Source organism: Macadamia integrifolia, unplaced genomic scaffold (assembly GCF_013358625.1).
Source record: "Macadamia integrifolia cultivar HAES 741 unplaced genomic scaffold, SCU_Mint_v3 scaffold1178, whole genome shotgun sequence".
Taxonomy (NCBI): Eukaryota; Viridiplantae; Streptophyta; class Magnoliopsida; order Proteales; family Proteaceae; genus Macadamia; species Macadamia integrifolia.
In genome coordinates this window covers 102,321-127,726 of record NW_024868110.1, presented here as the reverse complement: position 1 = coordinate 127,726, position 25,406 = coordinate 102,321, and the positions used below count along the sequence as shown (strand labels likewise).

The following is a 25,406-nucleotide window of genomic DNA, read 5'->3' as shown; positions in this document are numbered from 1 at the left end:
TGATCTTGTGTTTTTCATTTGTGTTTCATCTCTTCCTTCCTCTCTCCATCTCATGCCTCATGATTCATGAGGCTGGCAAACTCCCATTCACACCTGGTTTTGAAGCATCGGATTGAATTGACCGATCCAGTACTGAAACTAGGGTTTTATGGGTTTTTTTTTTTCATTAATGGGGGCCAATTTGGAGAGAGTGTATCAGGTTCACATACGATAACATTCTTGTATGTCTCTGATTCGTGGATTTAGAATCTACTTTTTTTTCTTCATTTAATAGATCCCAAATCAACGGATCATTCACGTATGCGAACCTCGTTTGTTCTCAATCTAAATCCTGATTCCTGTTTTTCAAACCCTAATTTGTGGAGAAATTTTGATTGTAAATACTAGAATAACAACATCTGATAGAACTAAGGGCCCGTTTGATAACGTTTCTGCAGTTTCTGTTTCAAGAAACGACAGAAACATAAATTTCCGTTTCTAGAAACAGAAATGGAATTGAAGGTATTTGATAAGTCATGTTTTTAGAAGTCGATAGTAACCAATGAAAGAATGGCCACAAGTCGTTTCCAGAAACGGCGAAACAAGTTGAACTTGTTTCGCCTAGGTCTTTTCTTGAACCATAAATAAGTAAAAATTTCTATTTCTATTTCTGAAAATAGGTGAAACGAAACAGTTTTATCAAACGTTTTTTACTCCGTTTCTGCTGTTTCTGGAAACAGAAACGACAGAAACGCGTTTCTTGAAACGTTATCAAACGGGCCCTAAGTTTTTGTTCACCGAGTATATATAGGAAACCTCTTAATACACCTGATCTATCCATATTAGAGTGTGGAAAGATATTTCAGACCTTCGTCGATGGGGGAGGAAATTAATAATGAAATTCACTGTCCAAGAGTCCAATCATAACTAAGGCAATCCTGATCTAATTAAAGAATAAAAGAAATAGTTTATGTTGTAAACTAATCGTATTCTTATTTATATAGGAGCGAGCTCTCTAAGGAAACAACGTAGGGGATCGGTTGAGAGGGACCTCTCTGATGAGGGTACCGATTTGGGATCAGAATCATCCTGCTTAACCCCGATACAAGATCCTCTCATTATTAAACAAGATGATATTGGGATCTGAAGTTAATAAAAAATGGGATGGGAGGGTTTTGGGAAGAGATTCCCAATGGTACAAGTACCAAAATAATACATGTTAGGTACCGGATGGAACTAGAACCACCACTAGTGTTTCAAAAGGTATATTTCATGTTCTTGTATTCAAGTTTTATGGCAATAATTTGATGCATTTGGGTGCATGGTCTTTTCTCTTATGGTGTTTTCAGCCGATGGACTGGACCTTTAGTTTTATTACTATAAATTTGTTTGATGATAACGCTAAAATTATGTCAGGCCTATTTATTTGGTCATCATTAGTTCTTAATTGTTATTTTGAGAAGCTTACATGTGATCTTGGAAAATTCGAAGAAGTAACACCATGAAATATGGTTTTGTATTCTAATTTGCTCTCTAAAGTAAGGAACATATTAGACCTCATGATAATGAAAAGTTCCACAACATTAATATTAGAACCATCTCATTAGGAACTATTGAAGTTTTTCTCCTATTGACACTGCCCGTAACTCTTTTGGAACCGGTACTGTCCCATTCCATTAATAAGTAGGACTGGGATCTAGGTTTGATCCCGTTAACCAAACAAAACAGTACTAGGATTGGCACCTTTGGTATCGGTATTAATACAGGCCTGTCCCGATTGACACCCTTACTCCCTTACTCCTTATTTACAAACTGTTTTGTAGCTCCTCATTGATGCACTCCCCTATGCTGCTTGCCTAGAAAACTCTCTCACGTTTATAATCAAATTTAAAGGGAGCTACCGAAATGGGCCTAAGCTCTCATTGTTTTATCATTTTCGTAATGAGAAAGTTGTCAACAACTCCAAAGGTGTACATTGTTGTTTTCTGGCTGCCCTTATTAACAACCTTGGTCACGTGACAATGATGATGTTTCCAACAGTGATGAGGTGGAAGTAATGATGTGGTGACATACGATCTCTCCAATGACATGGCAGTTTTTGTGGAGTGTGTAATGTTATTTAAGTGTTTATGGTCCAGCCATGGTATATGATGTGAATTTTCGGAACCAAAATCGGCAATTTTTGCCAATTCTCACTTGGGGGCATTTTTTGACGATATTGATAAGTTTTCACCTCAGAAAATGTAAGTTACCACTAGTTTATCCATTACGGCCCTGTGAGTCTGTGACCCGCCTGGTCCGGCAGGCCAGTTAACTTGAGCCTAGTAAGGCAGTTTTTAGGGCTGAACAAGGCTTTGATTGCGGTGCTCCCTAAGCAATGGGCCTTCTGGCTAATTTGCAGCCCAATTGGAGACATTCAAAGCCCAGCCTGATGAGGCTTTCACTTTGTAGGTGGTGTGGATTTGACTTTAAAGGCTTGAGCCTCCTCAGATCCCAGAGCCCATCCCAAATATAGATTAAAACTATAGGCTGAAGGTTGGCATGTGAGGTCATGGAATCCACTTTAATAGGGCCTTGTGTTTTTGGTCTGTTGGCTAATAGGCCTTAATTTTGCATTTCCAACCTGTTCTTATAAGATTATTTTTGTTAGCCCAAGCTCAAATGTTTGATCCCAATCTAAGGTTCAATTTAGGGTTTTACTCTTGTGATTCTCTCAAGAACATTGGAAGAACCTCCAATCTCATCCATGGACCTAGGCAAGTTAGCTGAAGTTGCCATTCACATCTTGTGCTATCTGAATCGGATCGCCAATTTTGGCCGAATCAGATTGAAATTGTCTGATTTGCATTTGATTTCTAGGGTTCAGGTTGATTCCAATCGTTTTTTAGTCGATTTTGACCAATTTTGTCAGAATTAGAATCAGAATTGATGAACGCATTTTCAATACTTGAACCATGGTTGTATACAGGGTCATGGGTATCGGTGGCTATATAGATCACCACTTATGTCAATATCGAAACGATATGGATCAAGTCATAGTGGCCCATATCGGTCGCAAATTCAAAAAACAAAACACTTTTTGACCAATTCCTATGGTCGATAGAGAAACCCGATCGATACTGTATTAGTGGTATCAGAATGGGGGACGTCAAAATATTAAGAAAAAAATCCATAAAGTAAGAGGGGTAAAATGGTCCGATCTGCCCCCATACTACTGATCTATATCAATATCAGTACCGGTATGACCGATAACGACACCAATACCTTGCTCTAAACGGCGGTTTGTTTAGAATGACCAACCGATTGGAGTTATTTGGTGGGCCATTTGAATAGTCTTGTTTCAAGCCAAAGATACGGATAAGAATGGCCCATAAACATAAAAACAGATGCGAATAAAGCCCAAAAGTCAACCCAATCAATCACCATCCTGGCCCCCGGCCCATCCTTTCTGCTTTTTAGAAGATCCCATGTTTGCTGGATTGGAATATTTTCCTCGTTATCTCAGCCATATATGTCATGTAGCCACAGATCCAGATCAAGGTGGGGCCCTTCTTCGTTAAAGGGCAAGATTTATCCCAAGGTATCAACGTGTACCGTAGGTGATACAATACCACAAATAGAAACTGTGTAATCGGTACCATCAAATATCTTTCCTCAGAAACAAAACCCCAAAACCCAATTCCTCATTTAAAACTCAGATTCTCTCTCTCTCTTCTCGTTCCATAAGAAAGCGGCATTTCATCAGTACAGCGTGGCCGGAGAGAACGTCTCGATCTCCGCCGGTGAAATCTCCATTCGGTAGTTGACCTTCCGGAGCTATCGAAGGTATGCAATGCTTCGTCGAAACCTTCTCTTATCTATCGATTTAGGGTTAGGTAGTACGATTTATAGATTGGTTTACGGGGATTTCATAATTCCGACCAAGTTATTCTGTTGTGATTCTGATAAACCCTTCGAATCGTGGAGAGTTTTGAAGTGAAATCAGAAATCAATCATTCGGTTTGAAGTGAAGGGGGAACTGACATCTAGGGTTTGGTTTCTGCAGGTGGAGGTTTGGATGAGAGCAGAGTATCGCATGTATCTCGATCGAGTTCTTGAGTGTCAGAATGATCTCGCCGACAACTATCGAGGATCGTGATCTTCGCTTTGTGGTATAGTCTCTTATTGAAGTACTCATTAAGGTTGCGGGGCAGAGTAAGAAGACTTGCGACCGCTCAACTACGGAGGTCTTTAGTTCGATTAACCTAGAGAACGATTTACTTCCGTGAGAATTTGGATTCGATCGTCTTTTCCGCTGGACCAGAGGAGTTTTGCCTCTAAGAGTTTGACTTTGAACTAAAATGGTATGTACTGGTTAAAGCTTCCACCCCCTCCTCCAATCCGTGATAATGTGGTGTTGTAACTTTGGGATTTGCATTAAGTGTTAGCTTGAAGGAGATGTGCTGCGTACTGGGATGAGTTTTTTCTTTAGCTTCTAATGATAGTTTTGCATGCAAATCATATGCGGTCTATCATAGCAGCCAATTTCTATTTCGGTTTTGTGTATGAGGAGCACATTTGATCAGTTCCAGTTGTTTTTGGTGGATAAGATTGTGTTTTTCAGCTGCATGCGTTGCTCAATTGGATTGTACTTTGGATCTCAACTTGTGAGCACTGCTATTGGTGAAGAATCATTAAAGCTGAGATTTTCTTCTTCTTCTTCTTCTTTTTTTTTTTTTTGGGAGCGGTGGGGTGGGGTTGGGGGGTGGTGTTCTTAGTAGGGGGAATTAGCAGAATGTTGTTGTTACTCAGTTTAGCATTGAATTAGCGCAATATGAAGTGTGTTGGGAGCTTGTCAACTGAAGGATTTCATCATCATGCCTTCTCATTCTGTAGGTTTTTCTTTTGGAATATTGTTGTTTACATGTTTTGGTGCTGGTAAGATAGTCATTTTTGTGTTTTGAAGGCCCATGGTGACAGTTTATTTTGGCATTCACATTTTCTAATTTGCAGCTATTTTTTTTTTTTTTTTTAACACTTGATGACATTTCATTCAAGTTTTCACTTGTTTTTTTTTTTTGGGGGGGGTGGTTGGGTGGAAAAGTCTTGCTTTGCCAATATTCTCCATTGAAGATCCCCTCCCAAGAAATATAATTATTATTTTTGGATTTGGTGTGGACAAAGGGCTTATTGGATGGGTTTGGCTTGGTTTGTTTAGGATGTATACTTTTAAGAAATTGGGTGCTAGGTTGCATTTATTGAAAATTGGGTTATAAATTTGAAAATTTTCTCAAAGCTTGTGGGATGTCATTCCTGTTCTCGTGTATCAGAATGGATTTATGGAAAGCAAGTGGACAGCCATATTGCGGATGAAGTAGGAACCTGTAAAGGATATGAGGAAATTGGAGAAAAATAAAATGCATAGATTAAATAAGACAATAGATTTGTGGTAGAGAAGATTTTGATAAAAAAAAAAAAAAAACAGAATAAAACTTGAAGTGGATTAACCTGTCAATTTCCTTCTATTTATAACTTTCCCTCACTTTCCTTATTGAATCTTAGACTTTCGAAAAATTTAGAGCTGGATCAAACCTGGTTTTAAATGAGATTTAAAGGTTGGTTTAAGACATGCTGGAGTTCCTCTTGAGTCTCTTAAAAACTCTCTTTTGATGGTTTGTGTTCTATGCCTGATGGAATATTTGAATGGTTTATCAGCATGCTGAACATTGCCTTATGAGAGGTTATTAGCTGATTAGTTTGGAGGTATTGCAGTAGTTGGTAAGGAAGCATGCCTAAATGGACATGCGTCTTGAGTTCAACTCCCCTTACCCCCTCATGCCTAAATGGGCATGCATCCTGAGTTCAACTCCCCTTACCCCCTTGGGGCAAGCCCCATGATTCTATGGTTCTCATAGGCAAGGTTTAAAGTATGGGTATCGTATCGAAAGGGTGATTTTAAGAGATGTATCGTATCAAAGAGACAAGATACGCTAAATATAAGGATGGAAATAGTCAAGAAACGTATGGAGATCCTTAGGATATGCAAAATAAAATTTGGAAGCATAAAACACTATAAATTAGTCTGGAAACAACCTCTCTGCGAAACGGGGGTAAGGTTGCGTACATTATGACCCTCCCTAGACTTCACAATGGCAGGGGCCTTGTGCACTGGGTACGCCTTTTTTTAATGGGAAATGGTTTTTGTGTGTGTGTGGGGGGGGGGTGCCTCTTGCGCCTGGACACATGGAGGTGCGAAATGACCACCCAACCCCCCATGAAATGCAAAATGGCATCCTTGTTGATGCTTCCTCGTGCAATCCCATTGGCCCTCATGCATGCGTAGGTCTTGCACTCCCCCACAAAAATACTTCCCCTTTTGAAATATATCATCATATTAAAAAAATGAGAACAAAGTACGGTGAGACTAGTGTATTTAATTGATTCAATATAAAAGAGTTTCTTACATGTACTAATATCAAATTTGTCAGGTATCGTATTGGTACCTTAAAGATATGATACGTATTGGAGGATACTGAAAGATACTTAAAAAACCATGCTCATAGGATTTGGTGCCCGTGTGCAGTGACGTACGCACATGTGATTGGGGGACTTAGTCAGGCTGAAGGTCCGGACACCCTTGTTAGGCACAAAGAGAGAGAGAGAGAGAGAGAGAGAGAGAGAGGTTGAAGGTGTAAATTATTTGTTGGTAGCTTTGAGCACTTAGAATTGTAAACCATCTGATAGAAATGATGGTGACAGTTTGGACAAAGCATCCTAAATTGTGAGACAACCTTGACATGACATTGATGACAACGTAGAACCATGGCAAAAGAAAAATAGCAATAGGGGAAGAGAAAAAATACAGTTCAAAGATTGATGCAGGAGCACTTCCATGGATCGACCCGAACCCATTTGAGAACCTAAACCAAGAACCAGATTCTAATGGATTTTTGGAGTCTAGCAGGATCTTAGGAAGGTTTATTTATTTTGTGAATAATATTGTAATCTTTCTTTATTTGTGTAGATACGTAGGAGTGATCTTTTATTTCCTCTTCTTACTTGGGTAGATTGGGGTAGGATATTTTATTATGTTTCCAATTTGAGTTTATTTCTTAGTAGAATAGGTTTCCATTTTTGAGATTTTTTTTTTTATTTATATGCAACCCGTTGGAAGTAGAGAGCAGATTTGAAGAATGAATTAAAAATATTGAATTGTTTGGTGCCTGTGTGGCGAGTTCCCCCCTCCCCCTCCCCTTCCCCCGGCCACGGCCACACCCACGCCCACGCCCACGCCCACGCCCACGCCCACGCCCACACCCAGGGCAATCTTTATCCTCCTTTCTCTCTCTGTTGATTTCTTCTCTTCTGTTTTCTTACATCTTGTTCTGGTTCACAGCAGCAACTATTCGGTTGTGAGCAAATATCCTTCATCACTTCTTTTCCCCTATCTTCTAGGCGTAGGAACCTCTTCCTTGGGCCACCCTAAGCCCCCAAACTCTGGTTCCAGAACTTCCTGTCAAACTCAGTTGCAGGTCTTAATTAACATCACCGCAGGGCTCAGTTTCAGACTTCTAGAACCCTTGTTTTGCTTGTTGTCTAAGGAGACCACTTCTTGTTTTAGTAGGGTTGTGAATTGCAGTTCACCATACCAACTTTCAGATCGACCTGAGCTCTTGTGAGGAAGTTCTTCCTCCTTGACTCCAATAGTCTCCACTGGTTCTACATGATGTAAGGCAGAAGACGAACCCCACCCTCTCCCACAATAATTGCCTTTTAATTCTTTTTTTTCTATCTATTTCCCATATTGCCCTCCCTTGTTCCATTATTACCTATTAACCATATTTTGCATCACATTCCAAAATTACCCTTCTCCACTCATACTTTACTTTATCCTTACTTGTTCCATTATCTTGTGATCTACATTTCCACTAATTACAGTACTGCAACTTCTTAGTATATACACTCTCACAGGGCAAACTTTCCCAAATCATAATTTTCCCATCACTTCGTTAATGGATATGGTTTCCACTGGCAAGTTTGTTATGCTTTTGATTTTAGTATACTGGTTTTTGCTACCAAACTTCCTTTTCCACCTTTGAATGAATTATTTCCCTCTTGCCCTCCCCCTCCCCTCCTTTCTTGGGTGGTTGTTGGTGCATGGGAATGCGGCAGATGTGCCATCATTCCTAAATTTCATTATTGTTAATTTGCAGAGATATGTGTACATGCACACTAGGATAATTACTTTGAGTATGATGACTAGCGATGTAACTTGCTTGGATATGATTCTGAATCCTTCTTTGGGATTTTATTGTGATGTGGTTAGTTGACTGTGTGAGATATAATGATAATTGTACTATTCCTGACCATACATTTCAATAGCATTTCTCTTTGTGGCCTATAAAAAAATATAGAACATTTCAATATGTACATTTCTTTTCTTTATTTACTGTGTTTTACCATCAGATAAATTCTCCTATAATGGTGGAACCCTAAACTTTTTCTTTTGCATAATCGTTTCTCTCAGTCTTTCCAGAGCAAGGGCTTTTGGATTGCAAAGGGTCCTGGTTGTTTAACAGATGGAGATATGGCTTATGATAACTCATCCAGAATTGAACCAAAGCGTGCTCATCAATGGTTTATAGATGGTAGTGAACCAGAGTTATTTCCTAACAAGAAGCAAGCAATAGAATCTTCAAATAGCAAGCCGATTTTGGGGATTACAAATGTGGGTGTTTCTCCATGGGAAAATACTTCGAGTTTCCAGTCAGTCTCAGGCCAGTTCAGTGACCGATTATTTGGATCTGAGACTGCAAGGACTATAAATTTTGGTGGTAGGAACATTTCATCTGTCAATGCTGGGAATTTGAATATGGTAAGAAAGGGTGTTGAGGAACAATTTGGAAATGACCCATCTGTTGGTTTATCTATATCTCAGACAATGGAAGATCCTGATTCATCTCTTAGTTATGGTGGTATCAGAAAAGTTAAAATTAATCAGGTCAAGGACTCTGACAATAGCATGTCTGTATCAATGGGACAAACATACAATACAGGGGACAATGTTACCATGTCAATGGGTCACTCCTTTAACAAGAGAGATGAAAACACTATATCCATGGGTCATATCTATAATAGGGGGAATGAGAGTAACATATCAATGGGTCACACTTATGTTAGGGGTGATGCAAGTACCTTATCCATGGGCCACACCCATAACAGGGGGAATGATAATACCATATCAATGGGTCAGGGGCCTCATGGCTATAGCAGGGGGAGCGATAATACAATATCAATGGGTCAGAGCTATAACAGGGGAGATGACAACTCCATATCAATTGGTCACAATTACAGTGGGGGGGATGAAAATACTGTATCAATGGGCCACACCTATAATAGGGGGGATGAAAACATGTCAATGGGTCAGGCCTATGGTAAGGGGGATGGGAATACCATATCAATGGGTCACAACTATGATAAGGGTGAAGAACATACCATATCAATGGGTCACAACTTTAATAAAGGGGAAGGAAGTACAGTGTCAATGACTCTTACCTATGATAAGGGGGATAGCAACATCATATCAATGGGTCACATCTACAACAAGGGAGATAATATCATCTCAATGGGGGGGCATACTTTTGACAAGGTGGAGGGCAACACCATATCATTTGGAGGCTATGATGAAGAACCAGAGATAAACCCATCAGGCTATGACTTGTTAATTAGTCAATCTTCTGTTCAGCCCTCAGAAGCACTTGGCAGGAAGGAGCCAGTTGATTCAAGTGCAGATCTTCTTGTAAGTGCTACTCCTTTGGTAGCATGTGGAAGTGAGACAGTTCCTAAGAATAAGATGGAGCTAAAAATGTCGAAAAAGGTAGCTCCCAATAATTTCCCATCAAATGTCAAAAGCTTGTTATCAACTGGTATGCTTGATGGAGTGACTGTGAAGTATATATCCTGGTCGCGAGAGGTAAATTTTGGATATCCTATGTCTGTTTTCACATTTATTTTTACCAAAGTAACTCTGTTTGGCAATTTCATATGCATATCAGAAGGAGCTTCGTGGAGTTATTAAAGGTTCTGGATATTTATGCAGCTGTCAGTTATGTAATTTTTCTAAGGTGAGTGAGATGTATTTTTGAATTCCTAGTGGTTTCTCTATTGAAGTGTTTTATTCTGAACATCTTGATCATTCTCATCAATCCATTCATTGTTCAGCCACTAAATGCTTATGAGTTTGAGCGCCATGCTGGTTGCAAGACAAAGCACCCAAATAATCACATTTTCTTTGAGAACGGGAAGACTGTCTATGGGATTGTCCAAGAACTAAGGAGTACTCCTCAGAACTTGTTGTTTGAAGCAATTCAAACTGTGACAGGTTCGCCGATCAATCAGAAGGCCTTCCGTATATGGAAAGGTAATGACTTCTATTCCTCTGAATCACTGTCATAGCCTTATAGATTAAGACACTTCTGTTGTATTGAGCTTTAGCAGAATTGTACCTAAGCTGCCATTTGTTGAGTTTTATTACATGACCTAGGTACCTGACAGTCTTTTAAGTGTGCATTTATACACAGAAACAAGCACTCAGTTTATCTTCGTTTTGAATAATTTTAAGCGGATATTGGTATATTTTCTCACTTTTTGTTTCTTCAGAATCGTTTGAAGCAGCTACCCGTGAACTTCAGCGTATCTATGGCAAGGATGAATTACAACAACCAAAAAAGGAGCTTCTTTGAGTGCCTTGTTCAAATTGTAACCCGAGTTAAACACCTCTCTTCTGTGTAAGTAAGCATATGGTTTTTGGGTATTGATAATTATATTCTCATTGTAGGTAAGAACCCGATATCCTTGTGGTTTTGTGACAAGGTCCTTTGGATAGAGTTATTAGGGGTGTATTTTGATATATACTGAATAGGAAAGGCGAGCATTCCTGTCTCTTTCAGCAGGGATTTTGATGTATATTTGCTTTTGGTGGTCCTTGACTTGCTTCAGAGATGAAAGTTGGTTAAACTTATGCTCAATCCATTATCATAAAAAATTGAAGAATATAAGTAAGTCATTGACAATTTTTGTTTTTATGTATGTACGTAGAATTGTCTGAAATATCAAGTAAATTATATGCAAGATATTGAGCAGGATCCCCCATCCCATCTCCAATTCTTTTTATTTTTTTCCTTGTTTGGTCAACTATTTGGCTTGAAATATGTTTACAGCTTCTTTTTTATTTTTTTGAATGTGTGTGTTTTGGGGGGGGGGGGGTTGGTGGAATTTTGGTAAGAATCAGGTAAACAGATAAAGAGGGTGAAGACCCATCTTCTCTTCAATTAGGGGGAAGAAAAAGATCGAACCTTTAGTGAGAAAATGTGTTTGTTGCTTTAGGCCTTCCGGAGGCCACAGAAATTTCCTTTCTTTGGCATTGGGCATTCAATTACCAGGAATTCCAGTAGCCACTAAGCCGTGAGTGTTTTCCACGCGGTTATTTGCTTCCTTTGATGAGTTTTGACTTGACATAAGCTTGAAGCTAAATATGCGTTTCGAACCTTTGTCTCTGATCTTGGGATTTAAGGGTGTCAGTCAGTTGGTTCGGTTCGGTTTGATGGGCAGAACCAGTTTTGTTCTAGTATTGGGTCAAACTGAAACCAAAGTGGTAAGCAGAATTTCAGTTTCAGTCTGTTTTCGGTCTTGTGTTTTTATTTTCTGGTTTTCTCTTGTGGGGTTATATTGGCCCAATATAGGTCTTTGACTGGTTTGGTTTCGGTGTAACGCATAGAGGAGCACAAGAGTGCCAGCGTGAACATGTTTTGTGAGGAAAAAGATAAGAGAGATGATGTTAGCATACCTTGCTTTGGCAGCTATTGAACATCTTCTCACTTAAAATACAGTAATATAAACATGTGTTTTTTTTTTTTTTCCGGTTTCCGGGTTTCCAATCAGTTTGGGCATGGGTTCTGTTCAATTTTGTTTGGTCAGTTCGAGTTAGTCCAACCAGTTCAGGTTGGATTATGACACCTCTATTTGGCTTGAATCACTCTTATTACCAACCTTTCGGTGAGATGAGAGAGGAATTAGCATTTAGCGGTAGTTCTAAAGAAATCCATACCGTAAATGGAAGACAGTGTCTCAGGTTTTCGTTCCTTCTAAAAGGTTTGGGCTGCCAGGGCAAATACTTGGGTTCAAGTCTTGAGAGTGGCCATTTGTGCATCCTCCTCTAGTACCCGTATCGATAGGACCAGCACTTGATAATGACCCTTTTTAATTCCAGATTTTCTCCTGTATTGATGCAACGGTTATTAGATATGGCTCGATACATATTGGTATTGGTATCGGTATCGCCCAGGATTGGTTCAATTTTTTACTAAATTGAGTAATGGGAATAATCAAATCCCACATCGGTTAAGTTTGACCCTTGTGTGTCTTCCTATAACAGTTGGGCCCTGCCACCTAAAATCTCGAATTACTAGGTTGAGGCTCAACTGTTGTTTGAAGATATCCAAGTCCCAAACTTAACCGATGAGGCCCAGTTCATTTCAGCTCACAGTTGAGCTCGAAATGGGCTGGACTTACAAATTCTGGATCAATGGTACGCTTAAGAATCATCCTCTTAAAATAGTTTTTTATATTATTTATTCATGGCAGTTTACATACTCCAGGAACAAGATTTTGGGTGCTTAACAACAATAATGTTGAATGCTCCATTACAAAACAAAATTTTAAACTAGTTACAATTAAATTGACCTAGAGCTCTCAATTTCCTCTTGGTTCCTGGGTTGTTGTCTCTCCTGTCTTGGCCAAAACAATGGCTACTAATTCTTTGTCATGATTCTTCTTCTCTCCGTTGCCTGTGATCTCCGCTGGCAGTTCATCTAGTATTACTGATGAAGGCTTTGGGTCCTTGCTCTTACCCCACACAACTAGATATACTCCAATGGCTATGACTATCGCCCCTATGACGCTGCGAAATTGAAATGTGATAGATCTTTAGCTGGTACTTTTTTCAATGGTTATTCACAGTGAAGGGTTTTGATTCTTACCTTCCTACACATAACTGTTCTGCTAAAATGAAAGTACTTAGTAGAGCAACAATAACCATGCTTAGGGGATTAAAAGCTGTGATGAAAACTGGTCCTCTTTCCTTCATTATCACTCCTTGGATGGAATAAGCTATCCCAGAACACACTATTCCCTGCAAGCATTTGTGGGCATATTTATATGATTATGAAATATGAATCTAATCTCAACCATAAACTCCAAAGGATTAAACCGAAAAAAAACCCATGAAGAGAAGAATATTCTTGGCCTATTTTCTATGGCCTGAAGTGATCACTTACACTGTAGAGGACAGCCACAAGTTTCATATCCAATTGAAGAGACCAGATAGCAAAGTTGCCCCTTTCAATCACTAGGGTAACCAAGGTGCCCTCCAATGCGCCCATCAAACATATCCAAACAGTGAGAGAGAGCTCAGCTGGGTATGTCTTTAATGTGATTGCCTAGTACAGCACAAGAAAGGAAAAATACTGAAATTTTAATTAAGACCGGTGATTGATGATCTATGCATGGTTGGTTACTTGTGAGAGAGATTTCTTACCTGCAGAATGACAAATCCAGCCCAGCAGAAGCAACCAGCTGAGATCATAAGAGCTCCTTTAAGAGGTTGTTGATGGACACTGGCTTCTGTTCCATGTTGGCTTCTTGTTCCTTTGGTCCATGGCAAATCTATGGTGGAACCTTTGATTAGTGTCATTAGCGTCGCTCCTCCAACTGTCACTATAGTTCCAACCACTTTTGCTATGCTTCTTGTTTTCCTTATATTCACTTTCTCCATCCTTTTAAAATTTTCACCACCAACTAAAATGTCAATATACCATGAAATTTGAAGAGGAGTGACAAAAAAGTGGCACAACAAAATACTGAACAGAGAAGTAAATTACCTAAATAGGAAAGCCATTACAAAGGTCAAGGCAGGAAGCATATTGGACAAGGCTGTGGTGAATGTGGCTGATGTATAGTTCATTCCAGCATAGTATAAGTTCTGATCAATTACTGGTCTGAAGAGAAATTAAATAGTTTAGTTTCCACTGTTAGCTAGATCATTTTCCTTTTAGCTCATGAGACTATATATCCAAAAAGATTCTAAGTCTATATAATGGTTATAGTGATTACTCTAACAAGCCGAGCAATGCGATCTTGGCGAAGATGGATAATGTCATTCGCGGCCTCACCTTTCTGTTAAAACACAAAACAATGCTAAGTCATGGTACATTAATAATTTCCAAAGTAGTAACACAAGTTAAAGGTATTTTTTTAGTACTCAAGACCCAAGTTATCATCCTATCACCAGAGAGAGAGAGAGATAATGGGTGTCAATTAGTGGATCCTCTGTTTTACTAACATCTCTAATTTAGGTAGCCTCAAAGAAGTAGAAAACTGAAGAAACTGAATTTTATATACTGAAATCTTAAAAATGCCAACCTCACAGAATCTGTCATCCCCATGAATCTAAAGGCGAACCTCCTGTCCAAAAAATAATTATAATTTATTCTCCCTCCTATTTTCAGGTTCCCTAAACCAGTATGCCATGGGACTTGTGTGGATAGGACAATGAGGGACCTATGAGGTTAGAAAAAGAAGAAAATTCCACATTGCAAAGTACTATCTAATCAGCTTAAAAACTAGGCCAAACAGTACAAATTAAAAAAAAAAAAAAAAAAAAAAAAAACTCTAGTTATTTACAAATAGACTAAAACTAAGGAAAACTCTCTCAAAATACTGAACAGTTGCAAAAACACACAAGCATACATACCTCTCTAAGATAATAGCAAAGGGGAAGATGACAGCAGTTGCAATGGCGTGACGGTAGACAGCGAGGGTGTAATGGCTGATCCCCTCATTCAAAGCAATCTTAGCAATGATAGCCAGCCCTGCAATCCCAAACTGCAACAGTAACACAGCCAAGTATGCCTTTGTCTTATGGAACAGACCACACAAGTATTGACTTATCATTTGCTTTTCCATCTCAACCCAAACTGGATGAAAAGATTTTAAAGATTTAAACCCAAAAATGTTAAACACTAGTTTATGAAGTAGACTTTGCAAGAACAGAGAGAGATGAGAAAGAAAGCCACCTGAATGAATCAAATAGGAGCTGTGTTGCCTTATTTATATACTAGCACAGCAGCCTCTTGCGTGAAAAAAACAATCTCAACACGTCTACTAGTTTAAGTCTAGGGGCTCCACTAATTTAGGCATTTGGCATTAAAGATCAATGGCCTTGTGCACTCCCCAACATCCTTAATTAACAAAATTAAAAGCTGGATTAAACTTTGAAGAAAGATAGCCACTTCATTATACTTGTTTTTTTCATGAAAAATAGAAACACTTAAAGAAGGAATCTTTAGAGAAGAAGCATCAATGCTTAATTAAGATGCACTAACTAGCAAGTATCTGTTTTGGGTATTTTTCTTGTTTAAGTTGCTTACTAGATTTGAACCTTCAAATGTGTATTATAGTATATGTGTAGTATATGGTTTTTGGTTGTCAGATTTTGGATTGGATGAGTATCATAGCATCCAATTAGTTGCCTTACAGCCACAAAAATGTGGATGTCAGCTCATGAACTCTGTTAAGTGTATTATGTCATTAATATATACCTCAATAGATAAGTTTATATTGTACCCAAAAAAAAAAAAAAAAAAGATAAGCGTATATGTAGTATAAATTTCATATTATCTTTTCAAATAATAAATTAGAGGAAGTGTTTTCCACGGGGGAGTGTGATTCCTATGTGTGCGTGAAGGTCAATGGGAGTGCATGAGGATGTATCCACAAAGATGTCATCCCCCCGCCCCCACCCTATTTGTCTAGGCGCAGGGGCCACACTCCTCCATAAAAACATTTTTCCCAATAAATTATTGTAATCTTTTAGGCATGTGCCCTCTTTTGAAAAAAAAAAAATTCATATTGAGCCCATGGAGGTAGAAAGTATATATATATATATATATATAATAATGGGTATACATTAGATTTAGAATTTTCCTAAACATTTATATGATGTACAGTGGTAAGTGTTGATTCGGTGCAGGGACCAATAGGTGAGCCTAGCTAAGTGATGAATTTATTCCCCACCATGAGGCAGCTAGTAGTTGCATTTGGTACCACTTCTATGTAGTCATTTTGAAGGTTTGATGCTATAGATGTGATAAGGTCGAGTTGTTGTAAATAGTTGTTGTTGATACTACACTAAATAGAACATACTTATCACAAATTCTATTCTTTGACATGATCAAAGCATTTTTTGTATGATTCTATTCTTTGAAATGACAAAAGAATCCAAAAAAAATTCTTTTCATTTGCAAAGATTACAGAAATATTCTTTCAGTACAAAAATCACATATCAAAATCAAAGAATGCTTTCTCAAATGAGCCACTTAAAAATTTGAAAGCGATACCAAGGAGAGTTGGTACTCGAATTTTTTTGACATTTACATGTATTTGTTTATTATTTAGTAGCTTTCAATCCAAACAAAACAAATGGCGTCATAAAGAAAATTATTGCAACTTTCATCTAAAAAAAAAGTAAACAATTGCTAAAACAATGTGTAAGGTCTAGTACATAGTAAGTCATAAAGTAAATTTGACTCTAAAATTTAACATGTAACTAATCCAAATGATCGTCAATTTATCTAATCACTTGAATGTCTAAATCTACTCACCAAACAACCAAACAAAAAGCCATAAATCAAAGTATTTTAATTTGATGATATGAATTTGCTTATCATATTGAGTGGCAAAGAGACTATCATATTGTTACAATGTCATATTGCTAGCATTCATCATATAATAATTTTTTATTGTACTTTAGGGTTTGGGGATAGTTTTACTTCTTCTTTTTTCGATAAAAGGGGTAGTTTTACTTCATCATGGGCATTAATGGGAGGTGGGATGGATGTCATAAACGAGGAAGGTGTATTATGGACCTTCAGCTAGTAGGGGAAGTAATAGTGACGGTCAAATTGTGGATTTTCCTTCTTTTTCCTTTGATGTATAATAATATCGGGAAAATGCTCTTTGGGCTACCGCGGTAAGCTATACTAGCACCTCTTTTTCCTTCTCTCTGGTTTACATGAAATTACCTTGCTACCCTCAATGAACAATATCTTTTTACTGCATCTCATTGATACACTCCTCTAAGCCGTTTGCTCAGAAAACCTTCAGTCAAAAACATATTAAACCCTAGTTTATGCTGTATGACAAATTTTGCTGACACTTGTTAGTGATAGAGATGACAGATATGATTGATCTCATTCAGCACCAACATCAAAACCATTGCATAGGAAATTCATTCCACCCACCTACCAGGTTCTGATTGTGCAAGCCCATCTAATTACTTGGCCAATAGAGGAGATGTATCAAATTGAAACTCGAATCAATTAAACATGAAAAACGATTTGGCAATACCTTTTATTTATTAATAAGTCAATTACGTATTACTTAGAATGTCTTTTATCCACAGGTTTGATCAGCCCGACACTAAAAATGTGTCTCCCACTAATACTCCTCTCCTCCTCTCCCCTTCGCACCGCCGCATAATTAATCTTGTTGTGACTTGGAAAGGTTCTAAAAGTGTTGCATGTATTGTGTTTGTTGGTGTTTGTTAGAGAGAGAGAGAGAGAGAGGCACTAGTGCATCATGCATGAAGCAAACATAATCAAGTTGGTGATGATGACAGACAATATAAAGAGAGACTTATGTTTTCCTTTGTTTACATTCATTCCATTCACCACTGCTTAAAGCACCAATGGCATATAATGACATGACTCATCTCCCACTTCAGAGTCCTTTAGGAAAGGGATATGCATGCATGCATGCACTCTCTCTCTCTCTCTCTCTCTCTCTCTCTCTCTCTCTCTCTCTCTCTAAGGGGTAAGTGGAACGAGAGAAAGGGATAAGAATATCAATGGGGATCCAATAGAGCTCTTTACTTAACCAAAGAGGGCCTAGAGCTAAGTGGAATGGGAGAGAAGGATAAGAGTATTAATGCCTGAATGGGCATACAATCGAGTTCATTATTTAAACAAATAAAAAGAAGTATATTTGGGTAAAGGTTTCCCTAGAGGCCACTATAGTGAGAAATCACATCAATGAAAGGGTGAGAAGACAGATACATTTATTATAATACCCTGTTTGTTTGAGGAGAGAGAGGATCAGTGGAGCTGCATTGGAAGGTAGGAATCCCACTTGGGCATTGTGGGAATTTTTTCCTTCTAATTTTATACAATTTTTAACTTTAAGGGAATGGGTTTTCAACAATGCAAATGTGGGGTGGAATATGCATATCAAACCATTGACAGTGTAGTCAATAGTATCTTCCATATAGAGACAACATGAATAAAAAAATAAGAGGGTGTCAATGTGAACCCCCACATCTCATTACACGAGAAGGTGCACTCGTGTTGTGTGCTTCTTTATCCCTTAACTTAAACCTTTCCTACGTTGGGAGAGTGACGTAGAATGAAAAACCATAATTGAGGTGAAAGTGAGATAACACATTGTTTTTGAACTCTTAAATACATCAATCAACATAAGGGCAAAGAGACAGGACAATGATGGTGGTTTCATGTATCTGTGTTACCTTTTGGAGAGATCCATCAGGAAAGAATTCATGGGTTGCTGTCCAACTCATTCCTTCTTCTTCCCTTTTTTTTACATCAAATATGTAGTTTTCATTTATTTTAACATAGATCTATATTTTTTTTTGCATGGTGTTTCTAGAATCAAAACCCCATAAAATGAATGGAAAATGTGCTCTTTTTTTTTTAATTAATTAATTAAAGGGATTAAGAATGAATCATACCGAATGAAGAGTTCTCAAAAATTTGCTTTTTTTTGGGAAAAGAGTTATGAAAGTACCTACATTTTATGAAGCTATATGTTCATTTTTAATCATGGTTTGGGTTATTATATAAAGAATGGTTCATGTATTACCAACCGTCCCCCCACCCCCCTCCCAAAAACAAAAAAAGGAACGATTCATGTAACCATTTTTTTTGGAATATATTAATACTTGAAAAGTGGGAGAGGGTTCTTGAGCAAGTCGCATAGAGAAGCATACCAATGAAGGGTGATAAAACAGTTTTCTACATAAGAGGGCAACAAAATCATTTCATGTGAGGAGGAGTGAGATAAACATATAGGTACTAGCGTACCCAATCCCAGTGACTCAAAGAACCTTCATCGCTGAATAAATATAATTTTTTTTATAAAATTAAAAAAAATTGATAAGCAATTAATTTATATTATTTAGAGCTTCAAAATAATGGATTTTGCGCAATATTTTTTGTTTTCCGAATGAAATGATAACAGTCATAGAAAGTATATTACAATGCAATCTAATCTAATTTCAAGTTAAAAGTATATTAATTCCAGGAAAAAGAAGCATGTGTTATCCTTGTACATTTTTATAATGGGTCCACAAACTCAAAAGGTAATCATTAAGGAGAGGGCGCCCAAGTACTTATACATCTCCACATCAAACTGTTCACATTTGAATTTGATATGGGATTTTCACCAAAAAAAAAAATTGATATGGGATTATTACTTCCGCCTTCTACTTGGAACTTCAAGAATCTCCCCCCTCCCTCCTCCAACACTCCCAAGATTTTCCAATCACATCGGATTACCATGCCCTGGCTTTGCAATGCTCTGGTCCTACCTCAACCTTGACTCAGATACCACTTGTTAAAAACAAATGTGCAATCAAAAGAAAAAGAAGTCAAACTAACAATAACACACAACACAAAAATCTTAGTGTGGTTCAATATGGATGTGTAGTCCACCTAAGAGAACTAGAGATTTACGCTAAACATGAAAAACTCTCTACACCTCTCTCCACCTCACAAAATAATTTCCCTTTATTTATGACTAGAGATTTTCCCATAAGACAATATATAAAAGAACCCAAAAGCCTAATTCCCACACTATTACAATTTTTATATGTACATGTAATGGACCCTAAACCCAATCCAATTACAAATATAACTCTAATAATAATTATTTAAACCATTACAGAATACAAGACATACCAAACCCCCAATAAATTGATCTTTAGCTATAGCAGCTAGGATTAGACTTCAAGGTTCCCTGAGATCTGTTAATGGGTCCTGCCAACCAATATAAGCATTTCAATCAAAATGACTTCTGATCCATGCCTAGTGTTAATAGCAAAATTGCTTGTTTTATAACAAAAGTTCTCGAGTCCAATTCAAAGTACAGACCCTTCTGAATCTGATAGCATTCAGTTGATGGATTTACCAAGTAACACTCTACCAGAACATTGACAAGCAGGGCCACCCCATAACACCTTGAATGTAAAATTAATTTGGTTTATTACAATGTTTTCAGTAGAGCAAGACTCAAAATGCAGTTTATCTTCTGCAAATATTTACTGCCACACATCCCTAAAATCCATGATTTCTGTGGCTTTAAATTGAATTAAAGAGCAAAATTTAAGAGGGGTAAAAAATACTATAACATAAACTGAATAATTTGGGGGAGAACTTCACAAAAATGTATGTATCGATTGCGTTTCTGCCAGGATCTTCATAAATTCCACCAATTTTTCAAAGCATCCAACACATTATGATCCTCCCATGCATCATTATTTTTTTAAGATTGGCTAAAAGAGTTCTGAAATTTTCAATCAGTAAGGATAATTGATTGGCTCCTGTTGCACGGCCTTCTGTACAAGCTCGCTCTGCTCTTTCACGTGCATTGAATAGAAACCAGTGGCTGTAGCAGCAGATGGGGCACGCCCAACGTATTTGATGTCCTGCATGGACCCTCTGCCCAGTGCCTTCATAGCAGTGCAAAGCCGAGGTGCAATGTAATTATATGCACCCATGTTCATAGGCTCTTCCTGGCACCACACAATCTCCGCATCTGAAGAAAACCACAATGAAAACAAATAATTAGTCAGAAATAAGATCCGGGACAAGGTTCTAGGCATCAGTGTCTATACTGGTCCCATCCGATACTGATATGATATTGATACAGATTGGACCATATCGGGCGTATACACCAATATGATACTGATACCTTAAACTGTAACCATGATCCTAGATGCAGTGTCATTTTCGAATATATGTCAATATGCATCATACAAGGGGTGAAAATTCCAAAAGAATGATGGAACAAGATGTGTTGCCAAGTATGTAGATTGTGTGCTTGAGGTTGAGGTGGATCACAATGGCTGCTCAGGACACTGGTTTCATTAACTGCAGTTCTCTCTCACTCATACATATGATTTTTTTTCACATTTCTAGTTTCTATCCAACTTAAAGTCAAAGCAGGATGAGATCCAAGCTATAAAAAATGAAGTTCAGTCAATGAACAGTCAAGTGCAGGTTTAACCAGTTCCCAAGTAACTCGACAGAGCAGTCATCAGAACCAGTTCCCACATACACAAGGATCTAACAGCTGAGTTAGATGAGTGTGGCTTGACCACAGTCAGATAATTTAAGTTGTGACTCAAATTTGATTTGGAGAACTCAAGTTGAAATATGAATACCTTAACTGAGACTCATAGTGGTAGACAAAGACATTGCTTTTGCTAAACTTAGCAAGTTATTCTTGAATTCTTGGGACTATTCACAAAATAAAGTGCCAGAAAACATGAGTAACTCTATATCTCGTTAAGCTCTCACTGTTTCAAGATTATAGGATTGAAACAACACGGCCTGAGTGTCATGTTATTGTGGAAATATGCTCCCTCAACCTCTTATCTATGACACAAGGCATACTCAGTTCTACACAAGGCATACTCAGTTCGAGTAAAATATATTCAATTATTTCTGAAGTGAGAATGACATACTTGGATATCGTTTCAGTTCTCGCTGGATGAGATCATATGGGAAAGGGCAGAGCTGTTCCACCCTGCAGACAGCAACGTCCTTTGCATCAACTTTCTTCCGCTCTTCATCAATCTCATAATAAACCTGGTGATGAGAAGTTTACAAAGATTAAAATAAGCTAGATTTCAATCATCAATATCAATGAGACAAAAAAATGCTAGCATCAAATCCAATGGTTCCAAAGTATGAGAACACATTTGAATTAGTAGGTACATAAACATCTGATCGGTAAACGTTTCCTCGGCAATAGCCATAAATTCACCCACTAAAATGAAGGTGACTGATAGTAATTACAATCACATACAGAACCAAATAAATAAATATCCACATATGAGACCCACCACAGCAAGTGAAACATTCGAGCATCCTTAGAGCAATCTCCTCTCCTATGACTTGGGGGTCCAACCATTTACCTCCCAGCCATTGGATGGATGGGAGGTAAAAAAATGGTCTGCGTTGAAGAGGATCTTTTTCTGAGCAAAACACTATTTCTAAAGGTGTAACAGATAACTAACCTAACGTTTGTCTGTCCTCGTAAATTGGAAACAGTGAGAAGGACCCAAAGAAAGCAACAAAAGCATGCAGAATACCTTTCCAGAACAAAGAACCAAGCGTCTGATGCCCTGCTCAAGATCAGAGTGCAAATTCTGGTCTTTAATAAGGCGCTTAAAACGGGTTCCTTGCTTGTCAAAACCTGGGTGACCTTTTACATCATCAAACTCAGATAAATTTGATTTGCAGTCCTTGTGCCGAAGCAGATTTTTAGGAGCCATCACAATGAGTGGTTTCCGAAATTCCCTGTGTATCTGTAACATGACACCATAGAGTAAGACAACATAAGAAAATACAATCAACTCAACTAAAACTCAGCCTACTGTAGTCTACAAAAATCCTTGTTCGCCATTCAACTGAAGAAAACAGAAGAAACTAATCCACAATAGTGAAGGAAAATTGCGATTGGTTAAGAGCAAATACCTGACGCCGCAAAACATGAAAATAGTTGGCAGGGGTTGTTACATTAACAATCTGCCAATTGCACTCCTGAATCTGCTTGCGCAGTGTTGAATCCATCTCAGGAATCACATAGGGGTTATCATCACTCATCTGCATACATCAATTTCCAAGGGCATATCATAAGGGGAAAAAAATGGGTATTGTTCATGCTCAAGAGATGCAAATAAATTCTACTCCAAACAATACCATTGCAAGAAGGGAGGAACCAGGCCTAAACTAAGTTCAGTTGGTTCAGGCCAGACCCTCCAGTCCTAAACATTCTAGCCCAAGTTTCAGTTGACTCTTGGGTCAAGAGTAATCCAGGCATGTGTGCTGAAAAGAGATCAATTAATTCCACTCCAAAACTTAGTCAAGGAGTTTCAAGAGTAATATGTGCTGAAAAGGAAACACTAATTAGTTTGTTGTAACTAGTAACTAAAGTAGTGAAGTATTATTTCAGACTTTTCAGTCAATAGGTCAGTTTCCTTGTTAGTTGAAAGACCTTGAAAATGTGAAGTTCATTAATTGGTCAAAAGTCTAGGAGGAAGTCCCTATAAGAGTCTAGAACCCTCCTAACCACTCTCTATAAGGAGCCGCATGTAAGCTAATGGAAGAACAGAATTGGAATGAAATCTTGGCTTTGCCTACATAACTGTGAGATACAGAGTTGCTTAGTGAGATTTCTTGTTTTGAGGTTGGCGATATTCTAACCAAGGCTTTGTTGAGAAGTCTTAATCATATCCCCTCTTATCTTTTCCTTGTTCCCATAATTTTTTAAGTTATTCACATATTTACCGGAAGGTGTTTGGTTGTTGAATATAAAGAACAAACAGCGCATAAACTGGTGTCAGTTTTACTGTTCTCATTTCCCTACGATCCTATCTAGTAAGAATTCCGACTTTTCACCAGGACCGAACCAGGATCACATCATCAGAACTACAGATTCAAGAAATAATACTACCAAGAGAAATATTGGCACCGCAAGAGAATTTGTAAAACATAGGAATCAAGCTGAGTAGAACAGGTTGGCATTAACTTGGCAAAAACGGGGGAGATTGGGGGAAGTTTTTCCATGCCAAGTGAAGAATCAGGGTTGACTGGCAAATACAAGATCGATAGAACTGAGAGCATACTTGCACCAAAATTCCGGATCATGCAGTGGTCTCTCCTCCAATTGAATTATTATTAGTTTATTACAGCTCTGAGGAGCTGGTTTGGCTAAATATATATTTCCTTAAGGACTTTGCTGAAACCAACACAACAGATATTGATTATGTCTTGAGTTAAAATTGTATAAATATAGCATATAATAACACACTGCTGATGTTGCAAATCCTTAACAAGTGGAACAGAGACATAGGGTCAAGCAAGTATTTAGGAGCACAACCCCCCCCCCCCAAAAAAAAAAAAAAAAAAAGTGGAGTAAGGCAGGTGTAAGACCTAGCCTTGTGAGTTGAGTAGAAAGGAGGCTTTAGAGAAACAACTTATTAGGCAAGCAAATAAAGCAAAGCATGTTTCAAGATTCTAGATGGATCAAAAGTTGGTTTGCTAGCCTCACGGTCAATGTAGCACATGCATAGTTGTCAAGGCGTCGCCTAGGCGGCGCCTTGGCATCCCGGCGGTAAAATTTAGGCATGGCAGTCCAACGATTTGTGTTGGACTGCTAGGCGTCGCCATGTCAACGCCATGGACGCCATACCACGCTTTAGTACCTAGGCGGTCGAATTTTTTTTTTTTTTTTACTAACAATATTTTGTTTATTATATTTTAATTGATTTTTTTTTTTTACTAACATGTTGTTTATTATAATATGGCCATACGCTGCCACCGTTGAGACCAAACCCTCGGTTGACTTAATGTTTCAACTTTCAAATTTTCAATTTTACGCCGAAGAGACGAAACCCTCGATCGAAGCTCGAGAGTTCGAAGAGACGAAAACCCTCGACAGCTGCAAGATTCTTCTCTTCTCCTTCTCCAGCAGCCACCGTTGCGACTTCTACTCCTCCCCTTCTTCTTCTCCTTCTCCGGCAGCCACCGCTGCAACTCTTCTCCTCCTTCTCCTTCTCCGGCAGCCACCGCTGCAACTCTTCTTCTTCTCCTTCTCCGGCAGCAACCAACAGCCGGACTGGTTCTCCGGCAGCCACCGCCTGCAACTTCTTCTTCTTCTCCTTCTCTGGAAGCAACCAACAGCGACGTCTTCTCTGCTCCTTCTCCGGCAGCAAGAACGACAGCAACCACAATACAATATCGCCTGCAACATCTTCTCCTCCGGCAGCAAGAGCGACAACCAGGTAAGGGCCCCACCTGCGAGTAACTTCAATGTTTATAATATGTTTTCCTCTTTATCTGTATATCTAGTTATCTACTATCTAGAACTTGAACTTGATCTGAAGGTGGGAAATCATGTATTTTAGATTGCTGGAAAAAAAAAATATAAGAACTTGACGATGGTCTTGATTGTGTATTTGTGTTAAGTGAAATGATTAAGTTGGATTTGTGAGTGTTTGTTTTTTTTTTTACATTATCATGTTAATGTTATTG

At 38.3% G+C, this 25,406-nt stretch overlaps 3 protein-coding genes across 3 annotated transcripts; 1 reads left to right on the top strand and 2 right to left on the bottom strand.

The window, feature by feature from the left end:
- Window positions 1-3,645: 3,645 nt before the first annotated feature.
- Window positions 3,646-11,102, top strand: LOC122063013. Its single transcript, XM_042626665.1, has 6 exons — window positions 3,646-3,804; window positions 4,025-4,322; window positions 8,486-9,931; window positions 10,014-10,082; window positions 10,180-10,378; window positions 10,618-11,102. The coding sequence occupies exons 2-6, from the start codon at window positions 4,320-4,322 to the stop codon at window positions 10,698-10,700; spliced, it is 1,800 nt and encodes a 599-aa protein (XP_042482599.1). The 5' UTR covers window positions 3,646-3,804; window positions 4,025-4,319; the 3' UTR covers window positions 10,701-11,102.
- A 1,458-nt stretch (window positions 11,103-12,560) lies between these two features.
- Window positions 12,561-15,104, bottom strand: LOC122063012 (WAT1-related protein At2g39510-like). The gene is made up of 7 exons (XM_042626664.1): window positions 14,768-15,104; window positions 14,128-14,190; window positions 13,896-14,012; window positions 13,553-13,790; window positions 13,293-13,454; window positions 12,996-13,147; window positions 12,561-12,916 (listed from the first exon to the last, which is right to left on the bottom strand). The coding sequence occupies exons 1-7, from the start codon at window positions 14,977-14,979 to the stop codon at window positions 12,709-12,711; spliced, it is 1,152 nt and encodes a 383-aa protein (XP_042482598.1). The 5' UTR covers window positions 14,980-15,104; the 3' UTR covers window positions 12,561-12,708.
- Window positions 15,105-20,296: 5,192 nt separating this feature from the next.
- On the bottom strand, window positions 20,297-23,007 carry LOC122063006 (2-oxoglutarate dehydrogenase, mitochondrial-like). Its single transcript, XM_042626657.1, has 4 exons — window positions 22,848-23,007; window positions 22,463-22,678; window positions 21,833-21,956; window positions 20,297-20,901 (listed from the first exon to the last, which is right to left on the bottom strand). The coding sequence occupies exons 1-4, from the start codon at window positions 22,980-22,982 to the stop codon at window positions 20,663-20,665; spliced, it is 714 nt and encodes a 237-aa protein (XP_042482591.1). The 5' UTR covers window positions 22,983-23,007; the 3' UTR covers window positions 20,297-20,662.
- Between the last annotated feature and the right edge of the window lie 2,399 nt (window positions 23,008-25,406).

Excerpts from the sequence above, each read along its gene's own strand:
- LOC122063012 (XM_042626664.1), bottom strand. The coding sequence starts at position 14,979 with ATGGAAAAGCAAATGATAAGTCAATACTTGTGTGGTCTGTTCCATAAG. Across the intron at positions 14,013-14,127 it reads GCATTGCTCGGCTTGTTAGA|ACCAGTAATTGATCAGAACT; the intron begins GTAATCACTATA and ends ATTTCTCTTCAG. Across the intron at positions 12,917-12,995 it reads GAACAGTTATGTGTAGGAAG|CGTCATAGGGGCGATAGTCA; the intron begins GTAAGAATCAAA and ends TCAATTTCGCAG.
- LOC122063013 (XM_042626665.1), top strand. Across the intron at positions 10,083-10,179 it reads AGTTATGTAATTTTTCTAAG|CCACTAAATGCTTATGAGTT; the intron begins GTGAGTGAGATG and ends TTCATTGTTCAG. Across the intron at positions 10,379-10,617 it reads GGCCTTCCGTATATGGAAAG|AATCGTTTGAAGCAGCTACC; the intron begins GTAATGACTTCT and ends TTGTTTCTTCAG.
- LOC122063006 (XM_042626657.1), bottom strand. The coding sequence starts at position 22,982 with ATGCAGATGAGTGATGATAACCCCTATGTGATTCCTGAGATGGATTCA. Across the intron at positions 21,957-22,462 it reads TGGTTCTTTGTTCTGGAAAG|GTTTATTATGAGATTGATGA; the intron begins GTATTCTGCATG and ends TCTCATCACCAG. Across the intron at positions 20,902-21,832 it reads AGAACTGAAACGATATCCAA|ATGCGGAGATTGTGTGGTGC; the intron begins GTATGTCATTCT and ends GGTTTTCTTCAG.